This window comes from Rana temporaria, chromosome 11 (genome assembly GCF_905171775.1).
Source record: "Rana temporaria chromosome 11, aRanTem1.1, whole genome shotgun sequence".
Lineage (NCBI taxonomy): Eukaryota > Metazoa > Chordata > Amphibia > Anura > Ranidae > Rana > Rana temporaria.
Genome location: NC_053499.1, coordinates 114,482,415 through 114,503,993, shown reverse-complemented (window position 1 = coordinate 114,503,993; position 21,579 = coordinate 114,482,415). Strand labels below are relative to the sequence as shown.

Genomic DNA, 21,579 nt, shown 5'->3' with positions numbered 1-21,579 from the left:
GAGGCCAGAAGGTAGAATGGATAGAGAGATTAGTGGGAGCCCACGGTTCAGGAAGAAGATGTGGGTGGAGTGCCCCTTTTAGAGAAAAGGTTGGGCAGATTAGGACTCCTGCTGCTGATAGTTGGCACAGAGGCGCCACGGCGAAGTGTTGGTGGAAACATACCCGGAAAACATGGGCCTACGCAGCCAATGGCTGGCACGGAGGTCTCCCATTTGTGGTGGGGGGGTCTATGTATTCCTCCCTCCGGTTCGAACAGGAGGGGAGGATATGTGAGGGTGGGAAAGATTGCTGGTTTACGCCATATTTTGGAGAGATAGACACATTAATTGCACAGCTGTCTTGGGCTTTTAAAGTCTGACCTGACATGGCTCATGGCCCCACCCAACAGACAGGAAGTCTGTTCCCGGGAGTCAGGAGGACTCCCATCCATCTGAGAGGAGTCAGAGGCTGTGTGTGTGCGCACGTCTGCAGGAGGCAGATGTCATTAATGATGGAGCAGCAAGACACTGACAGGAGTAAGCTAGATCTGTGCTTAACTCTAGGAAACTGTTTGTTCTGAGGAACAGAGCTTGGGCCTAGGCTAAAGGCCTGAAACAGCCGGATGGCAAATATGACAGCCAGGAGGCTAAACTGTTGAGTTGGCAAGATACAGGAATGGTGGAACCCCCTGCGAGGGCTGCTGTTGTAATTTGTGAACTTTTGTGCTTTTAAATAAAAATGGGCTACCAGGCCCTTAAAAACTCAGTTCTGGACTGGCGTACTCACTGGAAAACGCATCTATTGCTGGAGTCTAATAACCCCAATCTTATTTATATTTATATATATATAATATATATATATATATATATATATATATATATATATATATATATATATATATATATATATATATATATATATATATATATATATATATATATATCTTCTCTTTTCTATATCTTCTCTTTTCTATATCTTCTCTTTTCTATATCTTCTCTTTTCTATATCTTCTCTTTTCTATATCTTCTCTTTTCTATATCTTCTCTTTTCTATATCTTCTCTTTTCTATATCTTCTCTTTTCTATATCTTCTCTTTTCTATATCTTCTCTTTTCTATATCTTCTCTTTTCTATATCTTCTCTTTTCTATATCTTCTCTTTTCTATATCTTCTCTTTTCTATATCTTCTCTTTTCTATATCTTCTCTTTTCTATATCTTCTCTTTTCTATATCTTCTCTTTTCTATATCTTCTCTTTTCTATATCTTCTCTTTTCTATATCTTCTCTTTTCTATATCTTCTCTTTTCTATATCTTCTCTTTTCTATATCTTCTCTTTTCTATATCTTCTCTTTTCTATATCTTCTCTTTTCTATATCTTCTCTTTTCTATATCTTCTCTTTTCTATATCTTCTCTTTTCTATATCTTCTCTTTTCTATATCTTCTCTTTTCTATATCTTCTCTTTTCTATATCTTCTCTTTTCTATATCTTCTCTTTTCTATATCTTCTCTTTTCTATATCTTCTCTTTTCTATATCTTCTCTTTTCTATATCTTCTCTTTTCTATATCTTCTCTTTTCTATATCTTCTCTTTTCTATATCTTCTCTTTTCTATATCTTCTCTTTTCTATATCTTCTCTTTTCTATATCTTCTCTTTTCTATATCTTCTCTTTTCTATATCTTCTCTTTTCTATATCTTCTCTTTTCTATATCTTCTCTTTTCTATATCTTCTCTTTTCTATATCTTCTCTTTTCTATATCTTCTCTTTTCTATATCTTCTCTTTTCTATATCTTCTCTTTTCTATATCTTCTCTTTTCTATATCTTCTCTTTTCTATATCTTCTCTTTTCTATATCTTCTCTTTTCTATATCTTCTCTTTTCTATATCTTCTCTTTTCTATATCTTCTCTTTTCTATATCTTCTCTTTTCTATATCTTCTCTTTTCTATATCTTCTCTTTTCTATATCTTCTCTTTTCTATATCTTCTCTTTTCTATATCTTCTCTTTTCTATATCTTCTCTTTTCTATATCTTCTCTTTTCTATATCTTCTCTTTTCTATATCTTCTCTTTTCTATATCTTCTCTTTTCTATATCTTCTCTTTTCTATATCTTCTCTTTTCTATATCTTCTCTTTTCTATATCTTCTCTTTTCTATATCTTCTCTTTTCTATATCTTCTCTTTTCTATATCTTCTCTTTTCTATATCTTCTCTTTTCTATATCTTCTCTTTTCTATATCTTCTCTTTTCTATATCTTCTCTTTTCTATATCTTCTCTTTTCTATATCTTCTCTTTTCTATATCTTCTCTTTTCTATATCTTCTCTTTTCTATATCTTCTCTTTTCTATATCTTCTCTTTTCTATATCTTCTCTTTTCTATATCTTCTCTTTTCTATATCTTCTCTTTTCTATATCTTCTCTTTTCTATATCTTCTCTTTTCTATATCTTCTCTTTTCTATATCTTCTCTTTTCTATATCTTCTCTTTTCTATATCTTCTCTTTTCTATATCTTCTCTTTTCTATATCTTCTCTTTTCTATATCTTCTCTTTTCTATATCTTCTCTTTTCTATATCTTCTCTTTTCTATATCTTCTCTTTTCTATATCTTCTCTTTTCTATATCTTCTCTTTTCTATATCTTCTCTTTTCTATATCTTCTCTTTTGTTTGGGTACAACTTTGCATGACCTCATAACTGTCAGTTAAAGTGATGCTGTATAGCAAAAAATGGCCTGGTCATTAAGGGGCAAATCCTTCTGGGGCTGAAGTGGTTAAATTTTATATATGTATGTGTGTATGTTTCCAGGCAAATGAAGTCATAGATAACAGGAGTCTTCAGGAGGGTGTTTTCTCATCTAAGCATGCCTGAGCTAGGGGCAGGTGGATTCCAGGAAGCAAATTCTACCCGAATCATCTGCTCTTTATCAAGATGGCCATGGGCAGAAATGCTAGCGGATGTTTTTCTACATTATTTCTTAGCAAAATAAAGCATAAATAAAACTCGCCCATCCATGGAAATGAATTAAACAGTATCTTGTGGTGTTCAGATGCAGTGTAGTTCTGTTGAATTAAAATGTGTGATCAGATGAGGAGGGGGGGGGGGGGGGGGTTGTTTCTTTATCAAAGAAGGCCCAGGGTTTTTGTTTAGGTCCCACTGCCTCTTTTTACTTGTATTGCTGCATTCCCTTGCTTATTTGCTTTCCTGTAAGGCTGCATTCACACCTGAGCGTAGGGCGTTCGGTCGTTTTTTCGGGCGTTTTTTTTCGCGCGTATTCATGCTTATTTGCGCGTTTGCATACAGCGTCGTGCGACGTTTTTGTACTTCGGCGTTTCTTTTTTTAGACAATAGGAAAAATTATCATCTTTTCATCACTTGTTGCTATGTTGGTAGATTTTTTTTAATCTTCTGCATGGGCGACAAGTTCTATTGATTAAAGCGACGAAACGCCCATAGCAAACGCCCGTTGTCGCGCGATACGCTCAATACGCGCGTTTCCCATTACTTTCTATGGGGAAAAAAACGCTCAAACGCCGCTCGCGCGACAAAAAAAGGTCCGGGGCTTGTTTGAGCTTCGCGCGACAGGCGTTTGGGCGTTCAGGCGTGAACAGTCACCATAGGGAATAATGTTAATTCTCCCCTCTGGCGTTTGTGAGCAGTGCGCTTCAGGCGTAAAAACGCCTAGGTGTGAATGGGGCCTAAGATGACTGGAGAAAATGGTAGTTTCCAGCAACACCGTTGCCTGTGCTACACCATCCTTTCTAGTCCATTATTCTAGTATGTTTACTTTTGGATGGACTGGAGAGGGATTAGAACACCTGTCAGGTTTTTATTGCTGTCTTTGTCCTAGTTAGAGAAATATACCCTCTCTGTTTGCCTTCATCACTGAGAAAAAAATAATCAAATTGGCTAAAACTCTTTACACTATTCTTACATGGTGAAAGACGTCACATCTTTCTGGGATGCGAATATGCGCAATGTGTTTCTCTAAATTTTTTGCATTAAGGTAAAAAACTTTCAAAAGTTGCTCCCCCCAGCCCCCCTTAAACATCAGGCAGCTACACACAGTACTGAGACTCCCTGCTGGATTCTACGACATAGCTACAGTTGGAAAGGTTTTGCTTATATTTATTATGAAGATTTTTGTCCCATTTACACAAGTAGGGTTGTCCCGATACCAGTATCGGTATCGTGACCGATACCGAGTATTTGCGGGAGTACTTGTACTCCCGCAAATACCCCCGATACCTAAATAGGATACTTGCTCCACCCACCGATTTTCCCCCCCCCCCCCGCAACGAATGCCGCCGCCGACCCCGTCGCATACCGCAACAACGCCGCCGCCTGGGTTAAACAGCGTGCGGGGAATATCACAGCTTTCATTTGAATAGCTGTAGTATTTGCCGCCGCGCCGCGTATAGACACTCCCCTTTGCTCGGGGTCTGTCCAATCCCGAGCAAGGGGGAGTGTCTATACGCGGCGCAGCAGGGAATACTACAGCTATTCAAATGAAAGCTGTGATGTTCCCTGCACGCTGTTTAACCCATGCGGCGGCGGCATCTAGGTATGGAGGGACATGGCTGGATATAGGGGGGACATGGCTGGATATAGGGGGGACACGGCTGGATATGTGGGGGGACACGGCTGGATATGTGGGGGGACACGGCTGGATATGTGGGGGGACACGGCTGGATATGTGGGGGGACACGGCTGGATATGTGGGGGGACATGGCTGCATTTGGGGACACATTTTAAAAAAAAGTATCGGTATTCGGTATCGGCGAGTACTTGGAAAAAAAAGTATCGGTACTTGTACTCGGTCCTAAAAAAGTGGTATCTGGACAACCCTATACACAAGCGCACTCATTTTGGTCCTTTTGATGTATGCCTGCTGGTTTGTGCTAGGACAGTGCAATGCATTGTTAAAATGCATCATATTGTTCAGTTTTTTTTTTTTTTTTTTTTTTACCACAGACCCGAACCATTATGCAGGTTAAGGACCTTGCCCCTTTTTGCGATTCCGCACTGCGTCGCTTTAACTGACAATTGCGTGGTCATGAGATGTGGCTCCCAAACAAAATTGGCGTCCTTTTTTTCACCACAAATGGAGCTTTCTTTTGGTGGTATTTGATCACCTCTGCGTTTTTTTTTTTTTTGCGCTATAAACAAAAATAGAGCGACAATTTTGAAAAAAATGCTTTATTTTTTTTACTTTTTGCTATAATAAATATCCCCCAAAAATATATAAAAAAAACATATTTTTTTTCTCGGTTTAGGCCGATACGTATTCTTCTACATATTTTTCATTAAAAAAATCGCAATAAGCGTATATTAATTGGTTTGTGCAAAAGTTTTTTTTTTTCTTCTTTCATGACTGCGACGTTATGGCCGACCCATCGGACACTGACACATTTTTGGGACCATTGTCATTTTCACAGCGAAAAGTGCTATTAAAATGCACTGATTACTGTGAAAATGGCAGTAAAGGGGTTAACCCCTTCACTGCCTCTCCCCGTTCTTCAGCTCCTGTGATCAATCGTGCGACACCGGCGGTGATCGGGTCCCCAGGTCACGGAGCTTTAGGTCGTGCGCGTGACCCACGGCTATGCTCTTAAAGGCGACGTACAGGTACGTGCCTGTGCCCAGCTGTGCCATTCTGCTGACGTATATGTGCAGGAGGCAGTCCTTAAGTGGTTAAGATGTAGTGAAAATGTATGTATGTGATGCAGTGACGTGTGTTGTGCTACAATATAAACAGACATGCTGCTTACTTTACCCAACACTCACCAACACTCAATGTACAATGTGAACAGAGCATAAAGAGAACATTTATTTTCTCTGTGCTCTTGAATGGAACCTGTATTGATCAATGCAAATCAACACATCTGGTGTGAACAAGTCCTCAAAGTGAAAAAAACCTGAGCCATGGTTCATATGTCAAATCGCATGCCAAATGTGCCGCTATTGCTGACAATGGCCACATCGATTCACAAAAGTTGTTTCTGTACTACTTTTGGCGACTTCGGGATGCGATTTCTATTGATATCTGTGCAGCAACCCACACAAATGTCTCTGAAATCGCCCCCATAGTCGGTACTGACATGCACAATTTCCTTTCCACTGTCAGTGTGAACCAGGACTAAAAGTCCTTCCTAAGGCTGGGTTCACACTGGTACAACACGACAGTCGTACTACTTTGCCCTGCGACTTGAAGCCCGGCATGCGTCCGACTTCAACGAACAGGGATCCGACTTTGATCCCCGACAATACCAGGCACTGTGTCTGCCATGAATCTTGAGGAGGAACTTTAATAAAAACGGCATGGGTTCCCCCTTCAGGAGCATACCAGGCCCTTCGGCCTGGTATGGATTTTAAGGGGAACCCCCTACGCCAAAAAAAAAAAAGAGTGGGGGTCCCCCCCCATAATCCATACCTGACCCTTATCTGAGCATGCAGCCTGGCCGGTCAGGAAAGCGGGTGGTGACGAGCAAGCGCCCCCCCCTCCTGAACCATACCAGGCCGCATGCCCTCAACATGGGGTGGGTGCTTTGGGGCAGGGGGCCCTGTGTCCCCCACCCCTAAGCACCTTATCCCCATGTTGAGGACAAGGACCTCTTACCGACAACCCTGGCCATTGGTTGTCGAGATCTGCGGGCAGGGGGCTTATCGGAATCTGGGAGCCCCATTTAATAAGGGGGTCCCCACCCTATGAGTAGGGGTACATCGTACCCCTACCCATTCTCCTGGAAAAAAGTGTCAAAAATAAAATGCACTTCACAGGTTTTTAAAGTAGTTTATTAGGCAGCTCCGATGATCTTTTCCGACTTCTCAGCTCTCTGTTTCTTCTGCCAGGCTCCCCCGCTATCTTCTGCTCTTTTGCTAGCTCTCGCCTGGTCTTCTCCGTCGTCTTTTCTCGTCCGTTGTTGACACAACGTTCTCTCCCGCTGTAATGCCGTGTGCGTGATGACTTTTATAGGCATGGGGCGGGGTCACCGGGAGATGTCATCCGGTGACCCCGCCCCTTATGACTTCATAGTCCATCATGCTCTGGGTGGTAACGTTATAAGGGGGCGGGGTCACCGGATAAAATCCAGTGACCCCGCCCCATGCCTATATAAGTCGTTGCGCACACGGCATTACAGTGGGAGAGAGCATTGTCAACATCGGGAGAAGACTGGGCAAGAGCTAGCAAAAGAGCAGAAGAACCCGGCAGAAGACTGGAGAGCAGTCACATAGGGTGGAGGGCTAGGATCCCCCTTATTAAAAGGGGCTCCCAGATTCCAATAAGCCCCCCACCCGCAGACCCATACAACCAACGGCCAGGGTCGTCGGGAAGAGGCCCTTGTCCTCATCAACATGGGAGACAAGGTGCTTTAGGGTGGGGGGGTGGTTGCTTTGCCTGTCCCAACATGTTGAGGTCATGCGGCCTGGTACGGTTCAGGAGGAGGGGCGCTTGCTCGTCCCCACCCCCTATCCTGACTGGCTGGCTGCGTGCTTGGATAAGGGTCTGATATGGATTTTGGGCCCCCCCACTCCTCCAGGTCGTTTTTTCGGCGTAGGGGGGGTTCCCTTAAAATCCATACCAGAACGAAGGGCCTGGTATGCTCATATAGGGGGAAAAAATTAACAAGGCAAATAATTGCGCTAAGGGGAAGAGAATATTTAAATTGATACAAAAATTATGATAAATTGTGTTAAATCAATAACTCCAGCTGCAACACCTATAAACACGTGATATACATGTAAAACAGAACAAAAATTTGAAACAAAGGTTTGCGCTAGTATTACCACCTGGTAAAGTGTGTAATTATGTGACTACACCATTAAATTCCTAGAGGAAGAAAAAAGTGTGCAAAAATAAATAAATAAATATAGATGTCAATGTCGCAATCAGGCCAAAGCTGGCATGTCTGGGACAATTGCCAAATATGATGACGGGAGACAATTCTCAGTGAATCCCTCGAGAGTGTAAATCAGTCCTCACACAGTAAAGAGAGGAAGGTCGTGCTAATAACACATAAATCTGAGACTAGGCCAAAGAATATATAATAAATTAATACGTAAAAAATGTGTTTAAATTAAAATTAATATACATATATAAATCCTGTTTAAACAGGATCAATATCACACCAAAGGCGTTGACCATATACAACCATATGAAAGCAGTCCACAGATAAGTTAATGTGACATCAGGTAAATCACAATAGTGAACAGTGTGACGTGTTTAAAAACCAGTCATAATAATTAAAGGACATCTGTGCATCAATGCCAGGTAACCCAACACCACCTCTCTCCACTCCACTCAAAGTCTCAACTCACCGGCTCCAGCTTCCAATGGGGTACCCAGGAGGAAAAAATGAGGACTCGAGATCGTGAGGTACCGTTTAGGCAATTTTAATAAAAAATTTGTAGCCAGAAAACACTACATGCATTTAAAAATTGCCGGCATAAAATATAAAACAGAGAACAACAAATATAGAGCAAAATTGTACGCCCGTGCTTCCGGGTCAAGTACAGTGCGGTGACGTCAGTGCGTAGCTCCGCCCTGACATGTTTCGACGTAAAAGTCTTTATCAAAGGGAACCCATGCCTTTTTGTTTTTTTGGGCGTGGAGTTCCCCCTCAAGATCATGAAAGCACAAGTCGCATACCAAAGTTGGACCAGGCAAGACGGCGTTCCGACTTTAAGCCAACTTCAGTGATATTCAATGGGCTAAAGTAGGATCAAAGTCGGACCAAAGTAGTACAGGGAGCATTTTCAAAGTCGGACCAGTTAAAACGGCTCCAATAGGGAAATATTGATTTTCACACATCATGCGACATGAGCTCCCAATGTCGGAGCGTTTGTCGCACCAGTGTGAACCCGGCTTAAAGGTAATAAGAAATTCCGTACACAGCTTGCTAAATATAGTAGGAGATGAATGCATTAAAATTTGCTGGAAATCTTTTCAGACATCATGATTTGTTTTCTAATATCTTTCCGATAGTATGATATGAATGGTTCTATTCTTATGACCTTTGTGTATGCCTTATGAAAACATAATAAAATATTCAAACTAGGGCTGCAACTAACGATTATTTTCATAATCGATTAGTTGGCCGATTATTGTTTCGATTAATCGATTGATCGGATAATGGCCTTAAAAAAAAAAAAAAATAGCATTTTCAAATCTTTTTGGGCCAATTTGTTTTTGGGCAGATTACAAAACACAAATTGCCGCAAAAACACATTACATGCATTTCTGCAGCTTCTCCATTGAAGTATATTAAACCAAAAAAAAAAAAAAATAGCGCCGTTTTGCGTTATAAACTCCTTGCCCTTTCCAAATACGGAAGAAAGCTGAAAAAAATCATGGATGTTAATGTGTCCCATAGGAAAACGTGTTAATGAACTGTAGTGTGTTTCTGCAAAAAGCACCAAAAAACAGGTTAATTTTTTTTACTGTGGGACAGTGAAAGTAATATTTACAGTAGTGATTTGCTTTTTTGAAACTGTTAAATCAGTGGGTTTAGTTCTGTGTATGCTTAAAAAAAAAAAAAAAAAATTTGATTACTGGTACTTTATTCCAACCAGAGAGATGGGCCAGTTTTTTTTTTTTTTTTAACTTATCCTGGCCTGATTTCCCTATCCACATGGTGTGTTCTCCTTATTTTGAAAGTAGGGAGATTTTTCCCGCCATCAGAATTAGGGGTGCAACGGATCAAAAAAATCACGGATCGGCTCGATCCTCGGATCAGGAGTCACGGATCGGATCGATCCTCGGATCCGCAAAAAAGAAAAAAAAGACTAATCTTGTGGTGCCCCACTCCACTCTGGTGCCCCCCCCCCCCCCCCTCCTCGGGTGACTCTGGTGTTCTGGGAAACACACGGCTCCCAGAACACAGCTGGGAACAATGAGGATGGCGCAGAGCGACTCGTTAATGCGCAGCAGTGAAGCCACAACGATTCACTTCCTGATTCCCTCACCGAGAGACGAGCGATTGCTTGTCTTCTACTGCCGACGTCGTTGGACTCCAGGACAGGTAAGTGTCCATTTACTAAGTCAGCAGCTGCAGTATTTGTAGCTGCTGGCTTTTAATAGTTTTTTTTTTACGGCAGAGCTCTGCTTTAAAGTGGAACTAAAGTTTCCAACAACAAAACTGGGAGCTGGCAGGCTCTTGATTGCAGAAGAGACATAAAATGACTGTTCTTCAATAAAATAAACCAACCTGCCTGCTCGAGTCTTTGGAATATACACCGAGCTGCACATGCTCAGCTCAGTTTACATTCTGACACAAATCCTGCATGCTGGGATGACTGATCTCCTGCGAATGTGCAGGAGTGGTGTCACCTTGCACTGGCCAATAAGCATGGTCACAGCCTGTCACTTGTAAAAAGCCGGTAGAAGATGATGGCACTGGCAAAAGACCTTGGACTATTGGAGAGGTAAGTAATGTAGATTTTTAGTTCTGTGTTCAAACTGAACTAAATCCACAAATTTTCCCAAAACCTTTGCATTCAGGGAATACCTTTTTAAATCGGGGGGGGCCCTTTGCTTGTCTTTTTTATCTGGCCCTTGGGGCACTACTATTTTAACTGATACCAATGATGGGGCATTGCTTTCTTTCACTGATGTTGAGGCATTTTGTGTTCCCACTGGCCACAGTCTGGTCCCTAAGGCTGGGTTCACACTTGTGAATTGGATGCAGATTTCCTTGCATCCAATTCGCATGACACGAGAGTGTGACCGACTCTCAAAGCCCGTTTACACATTTCTGGGGGGCGGCCGCAAAGCGCACAGAAGGGTCATGTGCGTCTTTGGCTCAGTTTCTGGTCCAAGTTTAGGTAAAAATTCTGACCTAAAATGGTGAATGGGGATGCACTGGACCCCCTGCTGTGCCCCATGGCCGCACATAGTGTGAACCCAGCCTAAAAGCCTAAAAGACAGTAAACTGGCCCTTTGTTCAAAAAGTTTGGAGACCCCAGCCTTAAATTAGAACTGTTACAGTTATAGTGTGCTTGCCGTATATTGGGCAGTCGCAAGGGAAGCTATGTGAATAATATGTGAATTATTATACAGTATTTATATAGTGCCAACAGTTTGTGCAGCACTTTACAATATAAAGGGAGACAATGCAGCAACAATTCAATACAAGAGAGTTTGGAGGGCCCTGCTCCTTGGAGCTTACACTCTAATAGGGGGGGCACAGGTGGCACAAAGGGTAACAACTGTGACCGATGAACTGATGGAATAAATAGAAGATTCAGTTATTGGCTGAAGGCAGGATAGGCTTCCCTGAAGAGATGAGTTTTCAGGAATCGCCTAAAAGTCTACAGAGTAGGAGCTAGCCGGACAGTTTAGGGTAAGGAGTTCCATAGGATGGGAGGCTCTGGAGAAGTCCTGGAGATAAGCATGGGAGGATGAGATGGGTGAGCTAGGAAGCAGAAAATGTCTTGGGAGGAGCAAAGAGGATGGTTTGGTTGATATTTGAAGACACGATGTGTGATGTAGCTCTGGGCAGAGTTGTAAATGGCTTTGTATGTTTATTTTTGTTGGTGTTTTGAATTGTATTCGTTGGGCAATGGGAAGCCAGTGGAGGGATTGGCAGAGAGGGGTGGCAGATACTGAATGTCTGGTAAGGTGGATGAGTCTGGCAACAATATTCGTGATGGACTGAAGAGGGGATAGCCTGCAAGGCGAGGGATAACAAGGCAATGGATACATTCCACTTTAGATGAACCTATGGCTAATGAAGATGGTAAATGGAAAAGTGTGACTGTGGTAAACTTGGGTGCTACATGAAAGGTTTCTGCTACTGGATGATGCACTTTGTTTAAATAAGCAGTTTCCTGCAGCTTTATGTTTAAAGCTCTCCAGTCTTTTATGATCTTTTTATATCTTGACTCGGGTACAAGATTTTAAAACCTCCAACGTAATGGTGTGAATAATTTTTTTTTGTTTGTTTCCTGACTAGAAAAGTTGAAATGCAAATTATCAGATGTCCTGACTAACCACTTCCATACCAGGCACTTTTATGCACCTTCCTGCCCAAGCCAATTTTCAGCGCTGTTGCACTTTGAATGACAATTGCGCAGTCATGTTACACTGTACCCAAACAATTTTTTTTATCATTTTATTCCCACAAATAGAGCTTTCTTTTGGTGGTATTTGATCACCTCTGCGATTTTTATTTTTTATTTTTTGCGCAACAACTAAAAAAAGACCGTTTTTTTTTTTTTTTTAAATAAGTAAGTTTTCTTCTTCGATTACGGGCACTGATATGGCGGCACTGATGGGCACCGATGAGGTGGCACTGATAGGCGGCACTGATGGGCACTCATAGGCGGCACTGATGGGCCCTCATGGGCGGCTCTGGGCACTCATAGGCGGCTCTGATGGGCGGCACTTAGGGGCGGCACTGATGGGTTCTTGGGGGCGGCACTGATGGGTTCTTGGGGGCGGCACTGATGGGTTCTTGGGGGCGGCACTGATGGGTTCTTGGGGGCGGCACTGATGGGTACTTGGGGGCGGCACTGAGGGCATTACTGGGCATCACTTGTTTATCCCAGTGCTTATGTTGTCAGTCAGTGCCCATTTGTAGGCACTGATTGGCATCTTTGTCATTTTTTTTTCACTGCCCCCTTCCCTGGTGGTCCAGTGTGGGCATCCGAGGGGGGGCTGCGCTGATAAACAATCAGCGCGAACCCCCCCTGTCAGGAGAGCCGCCGATCGGCTCTTCTCTACTCGTGTCTGTCAGACACAAGTAAGAGCCATTAACGGCTCTTCCTGTTTACTTCGTGATCAGCCGTGATTGGACACGGCTGATCACGTGGTGAAGAGCCTCTGCCGGAGGCTCTTTACCGAGATCGGAGATGCAGGGTGTCACACTGACACCCCGCATCACCGATCGGCGCGCCGGCATGTAATCCTGCAGGACGTCAATAGACGTCCAGTCAGGATTTCACAACCACTTCCCGGACGTCAATTGTCTATTGACCGGGCGGGAAGTGGTTAAAGTGGTTCTTCACCCTGAAAATAAAAGATCAATTAAGCAGCTACAAATACTGTAGCTGCTGATCTTCTATTGTTAAAAAAAAAAAAAAAAAAAAAAAAAAAGGACACTTACCTGTCCAATGATTCAGCACTGTCCTCACCTAAGCTTGCTCTTTGGTTGTCTTTGGGTCTAGACGCCGGCATGTTTTTGGTTCCCACTGCGCTTTCTGAATGGTCCTGCATCTTTTTGGGACCTGTAATGTGTCCCAGAAGGCTGTGGTCAAAAGAGGGGGGTGGCCAACTCGGAGCGCCACGGAGATCTGACCAGAAGTAGGAGCAGGTACCTGTCAAAACAAAAAAAATAAAGCATTTAAAGTCAGCAGCTACAAATACGGCATTGTCTGACTTCTAATATAAGGACACTTGCCTGTCCAGGGCACCCACGATGTCCTCACCCGAAGCCGACCTGTTCTCCGGCTTTGGGTGGAGGCACTGGCATCTTAAGTAAGGGAATCAGGAAGTGAAGCCTTGTGGCTTCACAGCCTGGTTCCCTACTGCGCATGTGCGAGCCGCACTGTGCGTTGAGTGGTCCCTGCTGTCTTCTGAAGACGGGGGGCGGACATGGCGTAGATCGCAGCGGATACTGCAGTAAAAGATCCTGCGCCCCAAGTGGGAGAAAATTCCTGTATTGGAAGGTATCTGCTCCCCCCCCTAAAAGGTGCCAAATGTGACACCGGAGGGGGGGGGGGGGGGGGAATCATTTTTGGGTGGAGCTCTGCTTTTAACAAAGCAATGGCAACAGCCAGCCTTCTCGCTTTAGAGAACAGAGAGTCCAGGATTTTTATTTGACATTGGCATCATTCCTCTTACAAAGAACATGTTTACTTATATCTGTTGGCGCTGACAGAGTTTGCGAAATGGAGGATCACCTAATGAAAGAAAAACCAATGTACAGTGACGTGTGAATGAACCCAGTAGAACTCCGGGAGACTAGAAAATGTCCCCTTGTGGTGGGGCTGCTCTAGCGGTTATGGAAAAGATTTACTTGCCCACTCCTCCATGCTACTAGACTGAACCCCACTGTGTCTTTCCCATGCTCCAGCGGTCCTAAAGTCCCTATCTCATCAAGACAGATGCAAAGCCCATAGCCCTGCATTGGATTTAGGAGGGACAGCTGACCATGGTAAAATGAATTGTACAGTAATCCATACTCCTGCAATTAAGACATTTTATATTTTGTTTGTTTTTAAGTTGCTGCTATTGCTATAGCCTATGAGCAATATGTCCTTTTTTTACTTTTAATTAAAATGTATTTATCTTTTACAGATTTACTAAACTCGTTGATGTCAAAAGACTGGATGGTATCAAGTAAGAGGATATTTGCTCTCATATGTGTTTTATTTTGTGTATGTTTTGCATAAAGCATATCTTAATCTAAGAACAGACCTGTAATGCATTGCAGCTTAGCAGTCTTTTGATGTGGTAGCTTCATTAGTATAATGCACTTCCTGCCCTAGAGTGATGACATTCACTATATTGTTCTGTGGAGGAGCAGCATTTCTACCTTAAGGCCCCATGCACACGAGATGCTGTTAAACGCGTGTTCAGAGGCAGTTGGACACTTTTTTCAACTGCCCCTGAACACATTCAATGTTATCCTATGTGTCTATGCACACAGTCTTGTTTTATTGCCGCTTTTAGGCAGTTGCGTTTTTAACCTTGTTTTTCCAGAAGCAAAAAAATGGGTTCAGACGCAAAAAAAAAATCACGTTTCAGACGCTAAACGCGGTACTAGCGTTTTGCCGCGATTCTGTTTATATACGTTTTTAAAAGTGACCTATTTTTTTTCATTAGAAATCTCAAAAATGATGGCAAATTATGAAAAACCATAAAAAAAAATATTAAACTGCAATTGCTTGCATTGCATTGTGGACAATCCACAACTTGTGGCAGGTGACGTGGCAAGTGGACAATCCACAACTTGTGGCCAGTGGACAATCGCAGGTGACGTGGCCAGTGAAAATCCACAACTTGTGGCCAGGTGACGTGGCAAGTGGACAATCCACAACTTGTGGCCAGTGAAAATTCACAACTTGTGGCCAGGTGACGTGGCAAGTGGCCAATTCACAACTTGTGGCAAGTGGACAGTTCACAACTTGTAGCAGGTGACGTAGCAAGTGGACAATCCGCAGCTTGTGGCAAGTGACACTCTAAATACAAGTACACTGCTGCTCTCTCAGCTGCTACTCACTCTGGTCTCACAAAATGGCTGAAATGGTTAAATAATACATTTTTTTTGAACTTAGGGGAGGATCTTATGATGTTTCTTAACTAGAATGAAACAGGAGCCTCTTAAGGGATAAATAGATAGTCTATGATAAAATTAGTTGTACCATCATCCAGAGAATTTAGTATAGAGAGATCGGAAGGTTGGTCCCAAATCAACACTCCGCAAAAACAAGGGGAAGGCAGGCAATTGGACTATTACAGTACAGATAAGATGAAGTGAGGTAGAAATACACATACTGTATATAGAAAAATAACTCCATTTTATTCATAAAAAATCAATAAAAGACAATAACATGATACATAATTAAAAACATTTTGGTGGCAGACCACACAGATCACCAGTAGAAGAATCCCCAGGTGGGGGAAAAATCCCAATGGGTCACGAGGGGCATCTCTACTAGTTTCGCGGTATAAACCGCTTCATCAGGAGAATGTCTGCAAACGATTAATAATTTAATCAGAGAGCTATACAATGAAAATTCAAAGATACAGTCTCATACATAAAAACAATAAATATTGAGGGGAGAGAGGTTAATCAAAGCTGCTTACCTAAAGCCTCTACTGGACCCGGGATACTAAAGCACCACAGAAGGAAGTCCCCCACGGCGGACATGGGGGGGGACGGGGGACGTGCCATGGATGGACTGACTGTCCAAATGATTAAAAAATATATCAATTGTTAAGGCAATTAATATAAATAACCAAAGGATAGGGGCGAGTGGGAATGAGTGAGGAGGAGTAGTGATGGGAAAAAGTGCCGGTGCTGAGGCATATAGGAATAATGCAGGGGAGTGACCAAGGAAAAAAGATGGCACTGTGATAGTCCAAGCCTTCCCCTTGTTTTTTTTTTTCGGAGTGTTGATTTGGGGACCAACCTTCCGATCTCTCTATACATGTTTCTTAACTAAACGCTGCGAAAATCGCTGCAAAACGGGCGTTTCTAAATGCCGTTTTTTGCCTTTAAAAACGTGTGTTCAGCAGATTTTGCACCGGCGTCCCATGTGCATGGCACCTTAGACATGACTATAGAACAGCTCCCCCATTCTCGGATTTATAACTTTGAGGTGGTTTGTAGTCAACATAGATGGCTGAGCACAATGTAAGGCCCCATGTACACGGGACACTGCTAAACGTACGTTCAGAGGCAGTTGGACGCTTTTTTCAACTGCTCCTGAACTCCTTCAAGGTTATCCTATGTGACCATGTACACAGTCTTGTTGCGTTTAACAGCGTCTCTTTGAAAGCAGCGTTTCGTTTATAGGCATTTTTTTTGTTTTTGGCCATTAAAAAAAAAAAAAACGCTTCTAAGCGCAAACGCAGCAAAACAGACATTTTAAATGTGGGTTACTATCTGTCAAGTTTAATAATTTAGGAGCAGTTGTAAAAACATCCCGTGTACATGGAGCCTAATGTCTACGAATGCAGCAGAGGCAGAACACTGGAAGTTATTTGCTGGCGGGATCAACTCGTCTGACAGGATCAGAAAATATATACTGTTGGCCTCTTTCCTTGTGTACAAGAGAGTGACCTCATGGGCTTTCCAGCGAGGTATTGGTGAGGATTCCAAATTTAATGAAAAGATACTCCTGCGCAATGCTGGAGTGCATTCTCATGAGATTGGGGGACCTCTGTGTTTCCAGGATCTTTTCACATGGTCCATCAGGTCACTCAGTCCTGGGCATTGTGAGCAGAAGCCAGGATGTAAGGTAAAATATGACAGGGAAGCTATATGCTATCAGGTTGTACTTCCAGAATACTTTCAGAACAACACCTCTTGATACTAGCAAGAAAAGGGCTGTATTCATACTTTTTTCACGTCTTATTTGCGAAGTGATCTTGCAAACACACTTTTTTGGGGGAAAAAATCTTAGTAAAGTCAGCCTATTTTTTATATATATATATTGGGAAAGATAATGTTACAGAGTAAATTGATACGCTTCAAAATTGCACCTGCTAGTGGAATGGTGACAAACTTTTACCCTTAAATCTCCATAGGCGAGGTTTAAAAAATTAGACCTACGTTTTGAGTTAGAGGAGGTCTAGAATTATTGCTCTCGCTCTACTGATTTGCGGTGATGCCTCACATGTGATTTGAACACCGTTTTCATATGCGGGCGCTGCTCACGTATGTGTTTGCTTCTGCATGCAAGCTCGGCGGGACTGGGCGTGTTTAAAAAAATAAATATATAATAAAAAATTAACTTTTTTTTCACGGTTTTAAAATTGTGTGTGTGTGTGTGTGTGTGTGTGTGTGTAAACATCCCTTGTAATAAAGAAAAAGCGATATGAGATCTGGGGTCAAAAAGACCTCAAATCTCACATTTACACTAAAATGCAATAAAAATTATCATGTGGGGGGGGAAAAAAAAGGTCTCCAAGAGCATTGGGCGGAAGTGAAGTTTTGACGTCGCCTTCGCCCTGCAATGGTATGGAGACGTGTGGGGGCCCGCATCTCTATACCAAGCCAGCAAGTGGATGTGATCACCTCCGCCGCTACCGACTGCTCCGGTAAGCGGCGGAGGGCCCTCTCCCCGCCGCAGATTTAAAAGTGATCTTGCGGTGTATCCTCTGCAGAGACCACTTTTTTATTGGAAAGCGGACCGCCTGCTGAAGAAGATACCGGGGTTATGGTAGCTAGCTGCTGCCATAACGGTATTTCTCTTCAAAATACCAACATAAAACGGCGGCAGGCGATCTGGAAGTGGTTAAATTCATTTTTCCCCAAAAATTGCATTTGAAAGACTGCTGTGCAAATACAGTGTGACATAAAATATTGCAACAACTGACATTTTATTCTCTAGAAGAGTCTCTGCTAAAAAAAAAAAAAATCTAAGTAAAATTCTAGCAAAAAATAAATTTTAACTTGTAACTAACAAGTGTCAGAAAAAGGCTTATGCCGCGTACACACCATCACTTTATGTGATGAAAAAAAATGACACTTTCTGTGAAGTAAAAAACGACGTTTTTGAAACTTCAATTTTCAAAGACGAAGTTGCCTACACACCATCGTTTTTCTCACAATGATCTTGCAAAGTGAGGTTACGTTCCACCACGTTTTACCATTGAAGCTTGCTTCTGGGCATGCGTGGATGAAAAAACGTCTTAGAAAACGACGTTTTTTGCTACACACGGTCAATTTCTGTGAAGTAAAAAGTGCACTTTTGAAAAACGACACATAAAATTGAAGCATGCTTCAATTTTTTTTGGTCGTTTTTTACAAGACATAAAACGACGTTTTCCCCCACACACAGTCAATTAAAGTGACGTTTTTAAAAACGTCATTTTTTTTCATCACATAAAGTGATGGTGTGTACGCGGCATTAGTCTTTAAAGGGGTTTAAAAACCCTTGTGATTTCTTTATCGTACATCACGGGACACAGAGCAGCATAGCCATTACATATGGGTTATATAGTGTACCTTCAGGTGATGGACACTGGCACTCTCCGACAGGAAGTTCCCTCCCTATATAACCCCCACCCATAGTGGGAGTACCTCAGTTTTTTCGCCAGTGTCTTAGGTGTTTTTTTCACGTTGAAGAGCTCTGCCTATAGTTGTCCTTGGGACCTGGGCAAGCCGACCGGATCCGTCCAAGGTGCTTCATAGCCAAAGTGGACGGTACCCGGGCCCCAAGTCATGGAGGGGTTTTGCCTATAATGCCTCTCCTTTGGGAGGGCTGGACTCTGGGTTCCAGGACTGGTTTCTAACCTAGCAATCCTGATGCCAGCAGTGCTATATAGGTCCAGGTGTGTGGTGTTCCTAAACTAGGACCCCGGTCCCTGAAGGTCTATGACCATACCCACGGAGAAGGGGGAAGATTGGGCCTCTTGCACAAGCAATACCCTGCGGCGTGGAGAAGGTAAGCGAGGGCTCACGGAACTTGGTTTGTCAGTGAGCCCTCCACAGGGGATTCGGGGGCAGCCCATATTATGCCTCTGTGCATGGGCAATAAATGTCACCACAAAGTCTTTTGTACTGGATGGTTAATACTCCCCCATGTAATCTTCCCCTGGCTGGTCTAGAGGCTTGCTGCGCTGCCATAGAAGGGAAGTGTCCTTGTAATAGTAAGCTGGACTTACCTCCCAGAGCAGATGGGAATCTTCCCTGGGTGTCTTGTGTCTCTCCAGAAGCTCCATCAGCATCCACGCTGTCTCTCCTGAAGACTTCCTGGTTCCTCCAGCAGCGTCAGGCACGCGCACGCGCACACACACGCTGTAAATGGGCGCGGCGGGTTGAAGTAAGGGCGGTCCTTCTGAAGCCTATATTGGGCTCTCAGTCAGTCAGGATCGCCGTGGGACACGGAGCTGCAGCCTTGAGCGGCATATGGTTTGTTATACCAGGGTATTTTCTGGGAAGAGTGACACCCGGTGGCCAGATTGGAGTACACACTCTAAGAGCTTGGCTCTTAAGCAGTGATCTCTAAGCCGGTGTACTTGCAGCAGCCTGAGCTAGTTTTAAACCCAGGCTTATCTGGACCAGCAGCTTGGGGGGGTAATACCTGGCTCATAGTGATTCTGTGAGTGGCAAGCCCTTGGGGCACTGTATTACCTAGCCTGATAGGATTGGGGAAACAAAGTTTTTGTAATATTACCCTAACCTATTGCTATTATTGGTAGTTGACGCCTCTCTTTTTTTAGGGGGTGTGTTCTATTCCGGCTTAACAGTCAGTGGTGTTATAGCGGAGTACCTTGGGTTTGTGTCATGGCTCCTAAGGGCGCAGGAGGCTCCAAAAATGCAAAGGGTCCAAAGAAGCAGAAGGGTTCCCCATCGGGCTCTGAGGATCTCGGCCAGTCTTCGGCTGTGCCTTCCTCCCCAGATAAACCAGAGGTTGTTGCCCTAGATGAGCCATCAGGGTTGCTGGGTGCTGCGGCTGGCCCTATTCAACCAACTCCTACCTTTGTTACGGAGGAGATGTTAGCCGCCACCTTGAGTGGATTTGAGCGGAGGATGGCTGCGTTGATTACATCCTCGTTACCTGGGAAGAAGCAGACTAGGTCCCCATCCCCTAGGTTTGAGTCTCCAGACGAAGAAATCCTTTCCCAAGAGGAATTGGATTTCTCAGCGGAGCAGGGGGAAGACCGCTTGGAACAGGGTTCTGATGAGTCCACAATAGAGGAACCGTTTTAAGCTTCCCATGCAGAGAAGCTATGGATCCAGTCCCTAGCGGACATGGTGCGGACAGCGTTTAAATTATCCCTGCCTGAGCCTCAGGCTGCCGTATCCTCCCTAGGTTCCTTAAAGGCACCTCAGTCCATCCCTTACTGAGGGACCTAATTTTCCAGGATTGGGTCAAGCCAGATAGGATTTTTCTTCCTCCTAAAAGGTTCTCAGTGCTATATCCTTTAGAAGAGAGTTTTTCTAAGAAATGGGCTGTCCCTACAGTGGACGCAGCCATTTCATGTGTTAATAAGGCCTTAACTTGTCCAGTGGACAATATTCATATGTTCAAGGATCCTGCCGATAAAAGACTTGAAACTCTGCTAAAAGCCTCCTTTGCCACAGCAGATGCAGTAGTTCAACCAGCTGTGGCCGCCATAGGAGTATGCCAGGCATTGAAAGACCAGGCCAAACGGGCTCTAAGAGACCTTCCGGCACAGCAAGCTCAGGACATGGACGATTTGCCTAGAGCTTTATGTTTTGCCGTAGACGCCATTAAGGATTCTATCCAGTAAGCTTCCCGTCTATCTTTATTTCTGGTTCATATGAGAAGGCTTTTATGGTTAAACTGGTCTGCAGAGACTCCCTGCAAAAAACTCTTAACTGTTTTTTTTCCTTCCAGGGTGAAAGATTGTTTGGAGATGATCTAGATAAATATATTCAGAAAATCTCCAGTGGCAAAAGCACTCTCTTGCCTGTTAAGAAGAGGTTTCGGGGGCCTACCTTTAAACGCCCAACCTCTCCAGTCCCAGGACCCTCATCCTCTAGGCAGTATCGACGGCCTACTGTCCGTTCATCCGCAAACAGGTCACGAGGGCAAGCTTCAAGGAAACAAGAAGCCGTGGTTTCGTAAACCAGTTAAAGCTGCCCCTAAGGCGACTCTGTGAAGGGACGCCCCCACTCTCTCGGGTGGGGGGAAGACTCCGCTATTTCTCGGAGCTTTGGGATTCCAGAATCTCCGACAATGGGTTCTGTCCTCAGTGGCTCAGGGGTACAAGCTGGAGTTTTGGGAGTTTCCCCCTCCTCACTTCCAGGAGTCGAGGCTCCCAGGCGATCCTCAAAAAAGAGTCTCGCTTCTAGCAGCCCTAGATCGCCTCTTAAATCAAGGAGTGATTATGGAGGTGCCAGCCCAGGAGCGCGGACAAGGATTTTATTCAAATCTATTTATAGTCCCGAAGCCAAAC

General features: G+C 43.6%; 1 protein-coding gene across 2 annotated transcripts in view; it reads left to right on the top strand.

Moving 5' to 3' along the window:
- RELA (RELA proto-oncogene, NF-kB subunit) overlaps nt 1-21,579 on the top strand; it is a 106,859-nt gene that overhangs the window by 22,546 nt on the left and 62,734 nt on the right. For both annotated transcript variants that reach the window (XM_040328868.1, XM_040328867.1), the window contains exon 2: nt 14,278-14,319. In XM_040328868.1, the coding sequence (XP_040184802.1) occupies nt 14,278-14,319 (42 nt within the window). The remainder of the gene's footprint in view (nt 1-14,277; nt 14,320-21,579) is intronic.